At 39.9% G+C, this 16627-nt stretch overlaps 4 protein-coding genes across 5 annotated transcripts in view; 1 reads left to right on the forward strand and 3 right to left on the reverse strand.

The window, feature by feature from the left end:
* Window positions 1-3035: 3035 nt before the first annotated feature.
* Window positions 3036-4337, reverse strand: LOC121389366 (uncharacterized protein F54H12.2-like). Its single transcript, XM_041520960.1, has one exon. It carries the CDS (start codon window positions 4335-4337, stop codon window positions 3036-3038), a length of 1302 nt encoding a protein of 433 aa, XP_041376894.1.
* Window positions 4338-5924: 1587 nt separating this feature from the next.
* LOC121389367 lies at window positions 5925-6386 on the reverse strand. Its single transcript, XM_041520961.1, has one exon. The coding sequence runs from the start codon at window positions 6384-6386 to the stop codon at window positions 5925-5927; it is 462 nt and encodes a 153-aa protein (XP_041376895.1).
* A 38-nt stretch (window positions 6387-6424) lies between these two features.
* LOC121389368 lies at window positions 6425-7644 on the reverse strand. Its single transcript, XM_041520963.1, has 2 exons — window positions 7481-7644; window positions 6425-7049 (listed from the first exon to the last, which is right to left on the reverse strand). Exons 1-2 carry the CDS (start codon window positions 7642-7644, stop codon window positions 6425-6427), a joined length of 789 nt encoding a protein of 262 aa, XP_041376897.1.
* Window positions 7645-13174: 5530 nt separating this feature from the next.
* The window catches only part of LOC121388165 (ganglioside-induced differentiation-associated protein 1-like), a 78480-nt gene continuing 75027 nt past the window's right edge, over window positions 13175-16627 (forward strand). The window contains exon 1 of one of the 2 annotated variants that reach the window (XM_041519404.1): window positions 13175-13481. In XM_041519404.1, coding sequence (XP_041375338.1) covers window positions 13296-13481 — 186 coding nt within the window. In that variant the 5' untranslated portion in view covers window positions 13175-13295. The remainder of the gene's footprint in view (window positions 13482-16627) is intronic. The other variant, XM_041519403.1, reaches the window with a different exon arrangement.

The following is a 16627-nucleotide window of genomic DNA, read 5'->3' on the forward strand; positions in this document are numbered from 1 at the left end:
GAATCCGAGTATGGCGACGTCGACATGAACGTTACTCCGACTGCTGCGTTCTGCAGGCCGACCGATGGGCGGGGGGTAGTGTGATGGTGTGGGGTGGGTTCTCATTCAACCACAGAACACAACTTCATGTGTTCAGACAACGCGTTAATGCCGCCGTGTACCAAAATGACGTCATCAACAATCACGTCGTTCCCTTCTTTGCCGCTCACCCACGTGTGCGCTTGCTGCAGCAAGACAATGCCAGGCCGCACACTGCCAGGGCAACACAGGCGTTGCTGGCTCAGCACAACATCCCAACGTTGCCGTGGCCAGCCTTATCACCGGACATGGCGCCTATCGAACACAGTCTGGGATGAAATCGGACGTCGCCTTCAGGCTCGCGGACAACCTCAGAATATGCAGGCGCTGGAGGCAGCATTGGTCCATGAATGGAACTCACTCCCTCAGGCATTCTTTCAACGGCTTGTCAACTCAATGAGGAGACGTTGCACTGCCTGTTTGAATGCCCAGGGTGGTCACACGCGATACTGACTTTGACAATGCTACAGGTCGTCTCTTTCACATTTTTAACATGGACCCCCACCCTACTTTATGACATGAAACAATAGCCAAAAAGGAATTCAATCAAAAATTTCCAACACCAATGTGTGCCGAATTGGTGTAGCTCCAAAATAAATGTTGAAATCTTCATTTCGTTTTGTTTTTTTAATATTTTATATCCAATTTAATGAGAACCTGCGTTTCTTTTGCGTTTTAGTATAGTTTATTTTAATAGATATATTTGTTGCTATGGGTCGTGTCAGAAAAGATTGTCCCGTTCCTGGATGCCTGGCCAAGAGTTTGTTGAGACTTCCTAACCATCTGTCTCAAGTACACAATTTGGAAAACAGAGTATCATGGTTGAGAAAGGAGACATTCGAAGCAGTGAAACCCATGTTACCCAAGAGTGCCATTTCATGGAGTCCCGAAGCAGTGGTGGATCCCACACGTCCTTGGTGGGAAACACAGAGTTTGGCACCATTTGAACCTTGCTCCAGTATGTGTGTATCCGGCCCAATGGGTGCTGGTAAGACTCAGTGGGTATACAGACTCCTGAAGAACCTGAATGGCATGTACGTCAAAGACCCTCCAAAGAAAATCATGTATTGCTATGGCGTGTACCAGACACTTTATGACGAAATGGAAAAGACTGTAGCTAACCTAATGTTTCATTCGGGGTTACCCACACAGACAGAAATAGAAGAATTTGCCGACGGACAACATGGACTTATCATTTTGGATGACTTGATGAATCACGTACTAGAACACAAAGACATAGAGCTACTGTTTACACAAGGATGTCATCACAGAAGATTGAGTGTTGTATTCATTACCCAAAACCTCTATGGACAGGGAAAGTCTGCCAGAACCATTGCTCTCAACACCTGGTATCTTGTCCTCTTTAAAAATGTGAGAGATACATCACAGATCATGACGCTGGGCCGTCAGTTGTTTCCTGGCCATGCTGGTGTTTTGGTAGAAGCGTACAGGGATGCCATGAAGACCCCTTTTAATTATTTGGTGGTGGACATGTCGCCCCATGGTGATGATAAGCTGAGACTGAGAACTCGGATATTTCCCAATGAAGACTCCATCGTCTACGTCCCGAGAGTATAAATAGCACTGTATTTTCAAAGCCACGTCAAAATGTCTCAAGTCATCAAGGAGAACCTGATGTTCTTACAGTTCTTGCTGTCTGGTAAATCGACAAAACAGAAAAGTCTGCTGTTGAAACATATAACCAAGGATCAGTTGAAAACCCTGACATTCATCATTGCCAACATATTGCACAGTGACGTTCCACTCTCTAAACAGGCATTTTGAAAAGTTGAAGAAACACAAAAAAAAGTATTACGTGTGTTGGGTGACAAGTCAGTTTCTATCAAGAAGAAGAAACAAGTGTTAAGAGCTGGTATCATCGTGCTCGTGCTACAGAGTGTGGCGCCCCTTTTAAAAACTGCATGATGCAACACGTGGCCAAACACATTCTGGTGCCTGAAGAAAAATATATACAACTATTAAAAGGACAAGTGATGGGTGCAACACAACCCAAACAAATTCAAGATGGAAAAGGGCAAACACCTCCCATTGTATCCAAACCCGTGGCTGATGTGAAGACAATGGACCCAAAGAAGATGCTGAACCCTGAGAAATCAATAAAGATGGAAGCAAGCATACAGAAGCGGCCACCAGGAATACCACAACGAAAGAACAAAAAACAATTTAAATGGAAATCATTGTAAAGTGGAATAGAGGTCTGCTCCTTAACCCTTATCTCCACTGGTTTGAAACGGGAGCAAATAAATGATTTGAAAAATGTATTAGTTGTTATGTTGTGTATGTAGTAAAAACAGAACGCAGTGCCATACCTCCCAACCGTCCATCGATTCGAGCGGGACTTGTGTGGGCTAGCGAAATTTTGGGTTGTTTTTCATTTATTTCTAATTACAATCTCTGGTCTCTCTAGAGACAACTACACATATATAAAATGGACACACATTGGGTTACACCGATAGGCCTTAAGGGTAAAAACTATAATGTACAATGATTAAAATAAGTTAAGGCAAACTGATACACGATGGCTTCGTTGACTCTAGTATCTGAACAAAAATAATTTTGAATGTCTCTGAGCAAGGATCCCGTCGATTTCATAGCAACGTAAAACAAAGCAAAAAGTCCACACGAGTTGCTGTTGGCGTCTTGAAGCACCCTGTTATTGTAATGGGTGCATACACTGTTTCTCTGCAAAAAGGCTCGAAACTGTCTCTGGTAATATTCTGGAGGCTTTCCAAAACTGTCAAAGAATTCTCCATGGTGAGCACTGTCTAACCATATGGCCACCCAGTGTTGTCCTCTCATCGTCGAGGGTTCTGTATTGACGATGAATCCTCGTGGAAAACGAGTCAGTCGGTGCTGTGGAAGTTCGTCTGCAGCATAGACTCTGACATGTCTCGTGACTGGATCAGCGTTCAGAGCACATTCCAACTGTAAAGTGTTCATGGTTCTGCATACAAGATATTCCTGGCTCCGTCGATTTGAAGCATAAGGTTGTCTTCTGAGTAGATCAAACAGTTGACCGTTTCTGGTAAGGCTTTTTTAAACTGTAAGTCCAGTCTAAGATTACCCCTTTTTATAAGATCCAGGTATCCGTCCTTCAAGTGATAAGGTTCCAAGGTGAATTGATACAGAGCATATCCACTTCTAAAATCCTCTCTAGACACGTCCAGTCCTATAGATTCTCTTCCTTCAAACAGACTGTTGTAGGCCGAGATGTACTGATTGTTGCCTACGTGCAGAGGTTGAGCCGGTAAGGATTCACCATTCACATACAAGGCAATCGTGTCCAGATCGTACATGGCAAAATTAAATGGATTTTTGGTGTAACTGCCATTCACTGCTTCGGCAGAGACCAGCGCCACCACGACTTTGTTGGGACATTTGTTTTGAAACAAGTGATCCCAGGTGAAACTCAGTTGTCCCTTGGGTATAGAGGCCACTTTGATGTCGCTCCTTGTGAAAGGATATTTGGCTTCAGTGTCCTGCAGTGTTTTGGCGTGGGCCGTAATGATGGCTGTGTTTGGCCTCACTTTGCAGACTCTGAGATACACATCTTGGATCTTGACTTTGTAATCAGGATTATCTTCTCCTGACAACAAACTGAAGGAAGGCCTGGTCTGGAACAGTTTGATCTGTAGATTGATGCCATTGATGAGATAACGTTTGATGTCGAAAAAGTCTTCATACAGCGGTCCTTCCATATCCACGGTGTGACTGGTTTCACAAAAAGCACCTCTGTTAATGAGTCCCGAATTGATGCCTGTTATAGGATCTGAGCTGTCTATGTCTTGTGCATCATCTTTGTAGTACAGTTGGGATTGCAGAGATGATTCCTTAGCCGTGGATGTGCCATTCAACAACACTTTAAGATAGCTCTTGTATGGATACAGATTGGTCGAGGTGGTGATGAGTTTTCCATTGAGGGTCAGGTCCACTTGAGACCACAAACTCTGGAGCCATAGATTGACGGGTCCCACCTTTTCGTCTTTGACCAAAATGCTGCCATCGGCTTTGGTAATTTTTGCTTTCACGTGTAGTTTGGTACGTTTCAGGTCGATGTAATCGATGCCTTGTCCATACACGTTAAACTCCACAGGACTGTTTTCTGTGGTGATCTGAGATGTGGGTCTCGTATCTTCGTAATAGATTTTTTCCACAGAAGTGAATGTACGTGGAAGTTCAAAAATAGATAATTCTTCGGCATGGGCCTCTACTTCAGCTTTATTCATATAGGAAGCCATCTTACTTCTTTTTACTAAAGCGATCTGTCTTCTGCTTTTTCTGATTGCTTCTGCTCGTTGTGTCTCCTTTGCGCTTTCTTGACGAACTGACTGGTCGTGGTGTTGCTTTCCCTTTTATACTTTTCAGAAGACGTTTCTGTTCAGCCTTAGCTTGTTCTACTACTTGCTGCGTTGGGGAGACCATGACAACACTGGGTGCCGGGGGTTTGTTCTGTTCTTCTTTTTCTGTTTTCCATGTGGGGTCGTAGAGTTCTAGGCATCGATCCACACTGTACATGATCTGACTCTTTCCACCACGTTGAATTTCGAAGTGAGGCTGAAGTTTGCCTTGTGCCTGCAGCTTGTAGAAACGGGTCCACTTGTCCACGTTTGGAACATATAGCTTGTATTGGTCTGACATGTTGCTCCTCTGAAGGTTCTATCTCAAATGATGATGGTTTTTGACAGACATCCTATTTATAGTGATCCTGCATATCTCCAGCGGTCCGTGACCACTGACCATACGGTTTTTGCTTTCATCTGATCCAAGTGACTGTCGTCCAAAATGAAGGCTAACAAAGGGGTGTTCTGTTTCAATATGCGTTTGCTAGTTCTATTCCTCACGTGGTGCAGGTGATACCAGCATTTTTAAGATGTTCAGATACTCGTTGTTTAGACTGTAAAAATCGGTGTTTCTGTCCTGCTGTGATGTTAATATTTCCATCCAGGCAACCCTTGAACAATCGCCACCAAGGCCAACATTTGTTCTGCATTCATTTCATTCAGTAATCCCAGAGTCATCTGATAATCGTGAATGTTCGTCATCATTTTTAAATAATTGTAATGTTTCAACACGTATTGGTCCAGTTCTTAAAACCAAAAAGGCTGTGGTTTCACGTTAAGTGTCACTGTCACTGGTCCCGTTGATAAATGAAGCTGGATTGCCATCTGCTGTCCTGTATATAGATGTCCAACGATCTGCAGATCTTCCAGTCTCAGGGGTATGTAATGATATTGTGGAAACACAAATGACCTTTCCTTTTTTTTCCCCATCAAAAAGATGCGTCTCAAAAGAGGCTCCTTTCTTTCTCCAAAAAGTCTGTGCTGTGGATAAATGTAGCTGGATCACATCTGCGTAGATGTCACGACAGTCTGATTTTCTCGAAACTTCCCAGTTCTGAATGGTGATTTCGGTGGCTGCTACCACCCACTTTTTACCGAGATGTAGTCTGTCATATAGATTGACTCTAAAAGACCAGTGTGTGTTGTCAGGAAAGTAAGACGTGCTGTCTGTACTTCGAATGGTAATGTACTTATCCATGGTGCTTATTAGTTTTGATCTTGGGATTTGGCAGCAGATAACCCAAGCTACTGCTGAGTAGTGCTGTCCACAAGTTAGAATTACCTCGATTGAGAGATAAGTTGATGATACATGTAATCACCACTACGTATATGATGATGATCTGAGAGAAAACAAAATTCGGTTTCCGATTTTGCCACACGTTTACCAAACAATGTCCAGGTATCACCCGAATGACTTCTTGACAAAGGTTGTGTCTCTACAATTTCTTCCATGCTAATGAAAAGTCAAACATGTGCTGAGGCCTTTTATACTGTCTGATATCGAACAACGTCTGCTTCTGGAATCCACGAATTGTACTTCTTAGGCCAGTGAAGCCATTTCACCAGCACTTCTTTCTGTTTGTTCCGAGTTCTCCTTTTTACAATGTCTTGGATACGATACAATTGATCCGGATTCTCAGTCACCTTTTGAAGTTCAGCTGCATAGAATGTCCCTTCAATGGGATCGCCACCCCAGTCCTTTAATTTGTACAAGTCATGGCTTTGAGACCAGTATCTCCTTTCAATGGTAAATATTTCGCCAGACCATTTTTCTTGGTATTCCCGGTCAAATGTACCGCGAAGATGACTGACTCGTACTTTGTCACCAATGTCAAAGGTAAACTTTGTCTTTTTGTGGATTGCCTTTTTAGGTTTGATCAGGTACTGAGACAAGCGGACCTCTTCTTCATTCGTTTGGTTGACACTGGCTGGTGTTTGACCTAACATTCGATGTTTGGTATGGTTATAGCTATGGACGACATTCTCTAGAGCATCCATATACTTGTAAGTAAAGTTTTTTTTAACATGTAGCGATACAGACGCATTTTGATGGTTTTAATGACCCGTTCTGCATAACTCGCTTTGGTTTCATTGAGAGTAAACAGCTGCGTTATGTCATGTGACTTCAACAATGCTTTGACCCTGTGGTTCTTGTATTCTGATCCCGAATCAGACTGAAACAGTTTGGGTTTTCTGGACTCTGATTTCCAGAATTCTGTCAAAGCATCTACTACATCTTTCCCTGTTTTTGATTTGAGTGGTATAACCCACACATACCTGGAGAACAGGTCAATGATCACCATAACGTATCTCACCCCGTCATTATATTTAGCCAAACTGACCATGTCCATCAGGTCAGATTGCCAGTGACTATCTATACCTTCCACAACATAGGTATTACGTGGAAACTTTCGTCTCACTTGATGTGTCATGGTATAGGTCTCTTGACCTTTCAACCATTTCTTAATATGTGCTAGAGGAATTTTAAATTTACCCTCTGCTTTGACAGCTTGATATAATTTAACAGGACCTGCATAACTCCCAGGGTGCTTTGCATCATAATAAAGTGACTCGAGGTACTGTTCCCACTGAGACATGGTTTTCAACTGACTGATAGGTCATAAATGTCATGCTATTTATAAACAATGGATTCAAAAAATACAAAACAAAATTTTATTACTAAACAACAAAAATGTAGTACATAAAAATATTTGATAAAACATACAGTTATGACAAAAACATTCAAGTGTCCCACACGTGTTGAAAACAGTTAATGTCTGAACACATTGTTCACATGGGGGCATCTTGGGGACAGTCTGTAATGTTCCATCACTGGATCGTCCATTCTCTGCCATTGGTAGGCACGTAGTCCGCAGCAGTAACAGACGACGGCATCGTGGTCTCCAGTGTAGTAGAAACCGGCCTTGGCGAGTTCCCTTGGTTTTTGTCTCATCTGGATGGGCCATCGAGCATATGTCAGCATCCGGGCATAGAAATGGCTCATTTCAGGATGATGACAGAACAAGTAACGTCTCAAATACCAGTCACTGTCAGCATCTCTGGCGTAGTCACGAGCTGCATCTGTCCATGTGTCTTCGTCGTCAGCATCGTAGGAAACATCATAGTCAGGATCTGTTTCGCGACCAGCATCTGTCTGATCTGTGGGTTCATCCACGAGTTCACCATCTTCAGTTCTATCCCCCATTTTGCGTGTAGCATCCGCTTGATCCACACAATGAGTACTCTTCTTCTCATCTTGTTTTGTAGTCACTCTTTTACATTTGATTGTATGTCTTTCTGAACATTTACAGACCAAGACGTCGTCCTCGTCGCTGCTGCTGCTACTAAGACTGCTCGAATATCCCGATGCCATCGTCTTCGTTCCAGATAGAGTGCAACAAGCCACAAGAATGTCAGAATCATAAAACACGTCTGTTCTCAAACACAGTCACAAAGCAAATGAAGTGTAAATCACAAATCCATTCTTTTATATCTTCGATTTCCTCCAAAACAAAATGTTTGTCACACTCGTTTACCACTGATGACACTCGTTAGGGTTGCAGAAACTGCACTGCAGGAAGCCCATCTGGTTTTGATGGTCGTCTTGCATGGCGCAGGGTACAATCGAGTTCAGCTCTGGTACAAAGTCATTCATCATTTCGAAACAGTCTTTCAGTGTACTCCATTGTTGAAGGGAAAGAAAAATTCCTTTCCTTGATGGCTTCACTGTGTCCACACACCACCACCACTGCCGAATGTCCACCCCAGCAATGTTTTTGTCCACGCTCACATACATGTTGGCACCAAGATGATGAAACAATTTCTCTTCTTTCCTTTCCTTTAAAGCAGCTATGGTTTCATCAATTTGACTAGTACACGTAGACAGTTCAACCCAGTGTTTCAGGGTAAGGGCGATGCCTCGTTTAGTGGGGAAAGTTTTCCCTTTATCACTGTCGAATTTCCTGATGTGTATCAACAGTTCTTGCTTCCATGGTTGGGCCATGACGTAGACATTTTGCCCAATTTCTAGCTGACATCGCAATTTTTCACCCTGGCCATGGCTCTGGGATGAATTTGATGAATGTACCGATGCCATCTTCTTCTTCAAAATACAACAAGCCGCAAATATGTGAATACTTCTGTAGCAAAACTGGACGTAGATCTTGTCTGTAGACTTTTCGGAGAGCGAATGAAGATACTAACAAAACTACCCTTTTTATATTCTAAAATAGCAGTCCAAGGTCAGTCCAAGGACGTCAGAACCAGGTCAAGGCCAGCCTTAGGACGTCAGTACCGGCCCAAGTATGCCAAGGCTAAAATATGAGTCACGGCTGCTTACCTACACCAGATATGCCAGTCACTGTTCTCTAGATAGGTCAAGGCTAGGTGAGAGTCATACATCAGGGACACGGGCGAGCGTTCACCCTAGTAGGTCACGCAACTGTCCCAAGTGTGCCAAGGTCAGTCTATGACTCACACCAAGGCCAGACACCTGACAAGTGTGCCAAGGTCGGTCTACCAGACACCTGACGAGGTATACCAGTCACTGCCTTCTAAGTCGGTCATGATGAGTCATGCACCAAGTATGTCGTGGCCAGTACTCACACCAAGGGCAAGGTCACGGAAAAGTAGGTCATGACCCCAGGAAGGCCCTCATACTACTTATATTCAATGTGTTTCTGGTCGTCATAATATTTGTAGGAACCCTAACTGGATTTTATCTTCAAATAATTTCATACGAACGAAAAAAATAGTTTTTAGGAAATAAAATGAAATGTAACCTGGTACATATATTAGAACGATCAGAAACACGTTTAATATACAGCCACTAATATATTACGTAATATATAATTACAATCGTTAAAATATTTTAGGAAATAAAATGAAATTTAACCTAGTACAAATATTAGATAAGAAACAAATTTAAAATACAGCCACTAACATTTTATGCATAAAAATATATTTGATATGTAATTAGTCGTTAAAAAGTCTGTTAGTCGATAACATCTTAAACATTTTTTTAAAACGGAAAACCACCGAGTACTTGTTCTATTCTTGGGCCAACAACTTTATGCATTACAAGTGGACTACATTGCACACTTCTGTGGTAACAGACTCCGGCCCATAGGTCAACTGGACATGAGCACCAACGGGGTGCTGTTATGCCGGGCTCAGACTACCAACTGCCACGACGGAGTTGGCCAACTCGACCGTTGCGTTGTATTTTTCCCAATTCGCCACTAACGACTGGTGCGCTCAGACTAACAACTAATCGTCAGCAATCCACCACGATCGTGATGTCAATATAGAATACTATACGAGTTTTTGCTAGATATCATTTTTACGAAACGAGTGAACTTCCCAAACGTATCTGACCGAACGAAAGTGAGGTCAGATACGTTTGGGAAGTTCACGACTTTCGTAAAAATGATATCTTGCGAAAACGAGTGTGGTATTTTATTTATTACTCTCCTTTAAATCACGCAAATTATGAAAAATCAATCAATCAATCAATTTTGCATTTCAAGACTGGATGTTGATTTGCATAACTAGCCGGTGCACGACTACGTACCGCCGCATTGAGAAATAGTTCGTTGTACTTCCGCTACTTCTCAGTGACGTTTTCAGGGGAGTGATGTAGACGTACTTCCCCATAAATTTCCATCGGGTTTCATTTTTTAATTTAAAGAAAGCTGTAAGGTACATGCATCAATATATGTTTATTTTCATATTGGGTGAAAAATGGTCAAACTAATGCATAATTCCATATTTTAACAAAACGCCCCCAAGAAACAAATGTTCCCGTTACGCCACTGGTTATGCTAATAATGATGAATTCACAAATCACAACTGACTATAACAATTTGTTGACCGTGAGTTCACGGGAAAACTAAAGTTATAACTTAAGGTCGACGACAGTCACTTTTCGCGCCCTTGTTTTGGCTTTGTACACAATAAATATAGCATATCTTACCGTAATTTCACTTGAAATCCATATTTCGTAAAAGGTACAATTTTATAATCACAGAATTTTCTTCAAACACATTCAGGTGCTTCAGTAATGTTCGAAAAACACAAAATCAATAGGAATTTTGCATTGGATTTTTTTCCAGCATTCTTAAAACGAAAACGTCATGTACCCATTTTGTGGTTATTGTAAGGAGGTGCAAAGTGACGTCATTGGAATTCTGACGTCATTCAAATTCAAAAATAGCTATATTATTACAATGCATCGCCACATTAAAATAAAACTGGTCTACTAACCTTGACCCCTGTTAAAGTTCTACAACAAGCAAACAACCCTGTTTACAGGTCGGTATATTTTACTTTTTCATAATTCTACAAAAAATATTAAGTTTAAGTTTAAAAAAAAAAAAAAAAAATTACCGTTGGATATGTTTCATTTATTGTGTACGAAGCCAAAACAAGGGTCCAAAAAGTGACTGTCGTAGACCTTAATAATGATGAATTCACAAATCACAACTGACAATAACAATTTGTAGACGAAAAATCCACATAATAAATAAAATAAATGTTTAATTATTGTTCTGTTCATTATTTTATTTTTATTTTTTGTTTAAAAATATTTCTCGCGTGGTCCAGTTTACATCAACTTTTAATGAATGACATTGCTGAATCGGTGAATGACATTTGTAGTAAAAGTTGTGGATGTTACTGACCTTGACATTAATTATGAATGAAAAAAATAGTCCCGTTATGCTAATAAGGTCGCTGTCCAACCAATCGAAATTGACTGTTCCCTGTTGACAAATCAAAATACAGTCTGTAATACGCACCTGGTGGTGCGTACGAAATTTGTACGACACCGCTATATCTTCACCAGGAGGGTAATAATTTGTATGACGTTGCATGCACACGTGATCAATGTAGATGAAACAGATGAGAATGGATATTATGTATGGTCTAGCCGCGGTCGCCATTGTCAGACTTCGCAGAAAACGGAGACTGAGGAGGAATGGTCGACCGTGGGCTAGGCCACATATTGTTGATCGTGGGGAGCAAGGTGCTTTTGAAAATAGATTGAACAGTACGTACGGGTCGTTCCAAAATGTTGCGCAATCTCCCAAATTGCTTCATGCTTTTGGTTTCTTTTAGAATAGTTCTTTGAAAATGTGTTGTATACCACAGGGTAGGAACGCCACATTTCCACCATTTCCTCTTCTTTTAAGTTGTCCGCCATGTTTACTTTTTGTGGATGTTGTCACATGGCCAACGTGCTGCGCTGTGGTTGGTTGGTTGATTGCCGACGTCCCAGTTGAGTTGGGAATACGCTCAGACTGCCAACTGGCCGTCGGGTTGAGTTGTAGTTAGCGCTCTAAAGTTGGGCCCGATTCATTTTTGGAATCGGATAAAACTGCGTCGTAGGAGTTGTATACGACTAGAATCGAGTTGTAAGAGCGCTCAGACTTGCAACTGAAAAGTCGTAGAAGTCTAGCTCTGTGAGTTGGCCAACTCCGTCGTGGCAGTTGGTAGTCTGAGCCCGGCATACGACTAGAATCAGTTGTAAGAGCGCTCAGACTTGCAACTGAAAAGTCGTAGAAATCTTTAGCTCTGTGAGTTGGCCAACTCCGTCGTGGCAGTTGGTAGTCTGAGCCCGGCATACGACTAGAATCGAGTTGTAAGAGCGCTCAGACTTGCAACTGAAAAGTAGAAGTCTTTAGCTCTGTGAGTTGGCCAACTCCGTCGTGGCAGTTGGTAGTCTGAGTCCGGCATTAGATCCACAGGTAATAGTAATTAACCAGTGGAGCTAATTTTAATTATATTGATGCAGTGTGTTTTGTTACATTTGATACCGTGCGTTTCATTTTCGACTGGTACAATATTCGCCATACCCAGACAAAGACCGAACGTCTGTGTGTTTTGGGCCTTAGCCCACGAAATCGTAAAACCATCGTAAACTATGACATCACTATGGGTCATCGATGGTATGTAATACTATATTATGCTTGTGTTGTGACGTCAAAAATAATAATCTGCTAGCTTTATTTGGTATTTATGTGCCGTAAAGTTTTTAAAATCACACATACACACACAAGTCGGCTTTATAGTAAAACAACGTGTGTAAAATTCAGGCAAAACACTTAAGCAGGAGATCAATTAAGTCGACAGATCAATTAAGTCGACAGCAGTCACCTTTCGCACCCTTAATGTTTTGGCTTTGTACACAGTAAATAGGCCATGGCATATCTTACCATAATTTCACTTGAAATCCATAGATTGCATAGTTCGAAAAGGTACACTTTTTTTTAATCATAAGATTTTCTTCAAACTCATTCAGGTGCATTAGTAATGTTAAAAAAAAAAAAAAAATTCAGTAGCAATTTAGCATTGAAATTTTTCCAGCATTCTTAAAACGGAAACGTAATGTACCCAGTTTATGGTTATTGTAAGGAGATGGAAAGTGACGTCATTGGAATACTGACGTCATTCAAATTCAAAATTAGCTATATTATTACAATGTTTCGCCATATTAAAATAAAAACTGGTCTATTAACCTTGACCCCTGTTAAATTTCTATAACAAGCAGACAACGCTGTTTACAAGTCTGTATTTTATTAATTTTTCATACTTCTGGACAAAATAATTGTAAGTTTTAAAAGATGAAAGAAATAAAAAGTACCCTTTGTCAAATATATAAAAAAAAATTGTCGATTTATTGTGTACAACGCCAAAACAAGGGAGCGAAAAGTGACTGTCGTGGACTTTCATCTCGGCCAATTCCAATCGGCCGCCATTGTTCATTTGTGTAACACAGCAACTGTCACGTCGTATCCAATGAGGTGGCGCGGTTAACTCGCCATACAGACTAAGAGAGAGGTACTTTACGGACTCATAATGGCCACCAGTGTCAGTGATGAGGCCAACGGTGCCGGCAATGAGTCTAAAGCTGTCAGCAATGAGGCCAACGCTGTCAGCAATGAGGCCAACGCTGTCAGCAATGAGGCCAACGCTGTCAGCAATGAGACGAACAGCTCTGAAATTGTGCTTTACTATTTTCCAACGTCTTTTTGCTCACAGAAAGTAAGTGTACCCGAAACAATAGGCTTTAAAAAAATATATAAAAAAATTCACTATCTACAAGATGCAACACTAAATTGCCAAGAAAATGTGTTTTTGAGCTCCTTTAGTTGAAACATTTCTGGAGAACATGCCCTCAAATCCCCTACCTTGTACACATTTCACTTGGTTTCCTTCAAGCAATTAGTAATTGCCAATTTTTATAATATTTGTGACACCACCCCCTTAAAAAATCTTGGATCTGCCTCTGACTGGATAAAAATAACTTTTATTGGTTGGGGATGGTTTTCTGTTTCTATAAATTTGAACATGATTTTTGAATATATCATTTTTCTAAAACTGGTATATAAAAATTTGTTTTGTTTAACGACACCACTAGAGCACATTGATTTATTAATCACCGGTTATTGGATGTCAAAAGGCCGTGGTGTGTGCTATTCTGTCTGGGATGGTGCATTTAAAAGATCTCTTGCTGTTAATGGAAAAATGTAGCAGATTTCCTCGAAGACTATGTCAAAATTACCAAATGTTTGACATCCAATAGCCGATGATGAATAAATCAGTGTGCTAAGTGATGTACAAACGTTAAATAAAAACAAACTAACTTTCTTAGAGATTTACAAATATGTACAAAGTTTAATGAAGGTAAATTATGTTGTCAAATCAGTCAGGTGATTCAGTGCGGTTTGCAAAAAAAAACAAAAAAAAAAACAATCAGATTGAACCAGAAATTAACTATCAGTTGAGTTTTCTTTAATAATTACATTTGTTTTAAATGGGTGTAGGAGTGAACAAGGCTTATATTGGGACAACTTTTGGTTTAGCCAATTTTCAGATATGTAGAATATTTCCTTAAAAATTATTAAAATGTGGTGTATTAAAGAATATTTTATTATCCAAAGACTAAATGTTGTAACCACTTGGTATACAAATTGGATAATTTGGCAATGGACAGGGTGAGACGGGAGCAGGTCAACTCACCTCAGCCATTGTTCAACTTATATCATTACCATTTTATTAATTAAATATAACAATAGTTTAAGCAATAATGTGCCTTAAATATTGTTGAATATGCACACCAGTCGGAGTCCAAAAGCCGTGCCTGGTCATTCCTTTAAAGATATAAGTGACAAACTCACAAACATGGTTAAAATAGGCTTGACAGTTCATTCTAACTGATATTGGATCTCCCCAATATAAAACCATTTTAATAAGTGGTCGTAATAGCAGTTTCACTGTAATATTAATAAATAAAATGACACCAAAGTTGTAGATGTCCATTTTTAATTTTGTCACAATTATTTACGGACAGTAAAGTTTGGGACGAGTTGTCCAAATACTGGGGTGAGTTGACCAAACGCTGGAGTGATTTGGTAGGGAGCGAGTTGACCAGCATTCGGTGAGACCTGGGTAAACATTAATGTTTTTATTTTACGGCTATTAGAAGTAACTCACATTGATATATTAAAAAAAATCTTTTGGTCAATAAAAACAGCCATTATCCTCGGGGTGGACGGGGATAAAAATCAAGGATTCTTTTATAATGTCCTTATAAATAGTTTTTAAATACAATTCATATGGCATTAATTTTTACTATTAGAGGTGTGTTTGATATAACTGAAATCAGACATCACTGAGATTTTATTGTTTAGATAGTTTATTTTGGTACATCTGAAGTGTTTCTGGTCATCTTGGTGTTTCTAATACCACGAAGTGTATTTTTTATATTTTTAAAATTGCATGTATCCATGAGAAGTAACAGCTATGGAGACAAGCTGTAGGATTTTTTAAAAGGGTATTTCCCCGTTTCAACGTCACATACTTTGGATTCACTCTATTGTAACTTTATCCAAATGTGTTTTATAAAAATTGTTTGTAATATTTTGTGAATTTATCGATGTACAACAGTCACAATTTGTATAAAATCGCATAGTTATACAGTGAAAAAAACAAACCAAGTACTGTGTCCCAAAAATTAATAATGGATGACACCACTGGGGCGTTTGACAGCTTGAGCTAGCACATGTTTTGACTAATATCGTTGATACACCAAATATGGTTCTGTCCAATGTGTATCAAAATGTATTGATCCGAATTTCGTTTCGCCGTTGACACACTGCCGCTCAATGCAGATTAATTCGGATCAGTCTGTTTCGGCTGATATACACCAAATACTTAGAAATTTATTCATGCAATTTATTTTCAAGCTTTTATTCAGTTAATGTTAAAGCACACTGTCCTGGACACACACACATCAGCAGACCAGTGCACCATGACTAGCATATCAAAGACTGTGGTATATGCTATCCTGTCTGTGGGATGATGCATATGTAACGGGAATCCCTAGATCTCTGTGTATCTTAACCCGTTTATTAGTTTCCCAGATTCAATGTATCTGATCTGGCTTTCAAGGTAGCTGTCTATGATAAAGAGTTCCACTAAGGTCTAGTGCAGAAGACGAAATAAAAACACAAAATTAACTAGTCAACTTTTATTCACACAAAACATTTATTAGGAATAAGATTACTTCAAACCTTTTATCCTACCCCAAACCTAACAATTTACACCTCGAAACTCCACACAACCTAATAAACAAGACATGTTTGTAGCTCAGGCAAACATAGTACCTTTCTGCTGCAAACAAAATCACTATTACAAAACCACTGCTACCAAACCTAACACAGGACAGGACAAAAGACACAGTCTACTCAAACAGAATTTAGGCATGCATGGTACCTTTGGCTATCTCCCAAGTAAGACCTTGATATGTAGTACTTCCCCCTTAATATAGTCTACTCAGGACTTCTCAAAATAACAATCTTAAATAATTTAACTTTAATAATAATAATAATTCAGCCAATGCTTAATTAATACCCAACTTAATCTACACTAATTACAAAATATATTACCAAATTACAATACCCAAAATATTACCAAATCAACAAATCTATATCCCATATAATAAAACATTAATTATTAAAAGAATAAATCCATATCACCTATTTTCAACACAACTTAATTCCGTTTCCCTTACACATATAAAAGATCCCTAGCTGAAAGGAAAATATAGTGGGTTTCTTCTCTAAGACTACATGTCAAAAGTACCAGATGTTTCACATTCAGTAGCCAAAGATGAATAAATCAATGTG

Source organism: Gigantopelta aegis, chromosome 14, assembly GCF_016097555.1.
Source record: "Gigantopelta aegis isolate Gae_Host chromosome 14, Gae_host_genome, whole genome shotgun sequence".
NCBI classification, from domain to species: Eukaryota; Metazoa; Mollusca; class Gastropoda; order Neomphalida; family Peltospiridae; genus Gigantopelta; species Gigantopelta aegis.

Coding starts and splice junctions, on each gene's coding strand:
- LOC121389366 (XM_041520960.1), bottom strand. CDS start 4,337: ATGGCTTCCTATATGAATAAAGCTGAAGTAGAGGCCCATGCCGAAGAA.
- LOC121389367 (XM_041520961.1), bottom strand. CDS start 6,386: ATGTTAGGTCAAACACCAGCCAGTGTCAACCAAACGAATGAAGAAGAG.
- LOC121389368 (XM_041520963.1), bottom strand. CDS start 7,644: ATGGGGGATAGAACTGAAGATGGTGAACTCGTGGATGAACCCACAGAT. Junction 7,050..7,480: donor AGAGATGCTGACAGTGACTG/GTATTTGAGACG, acceptor ATGACCTATCAG/TCAGTTGAAAACCATGTCTC.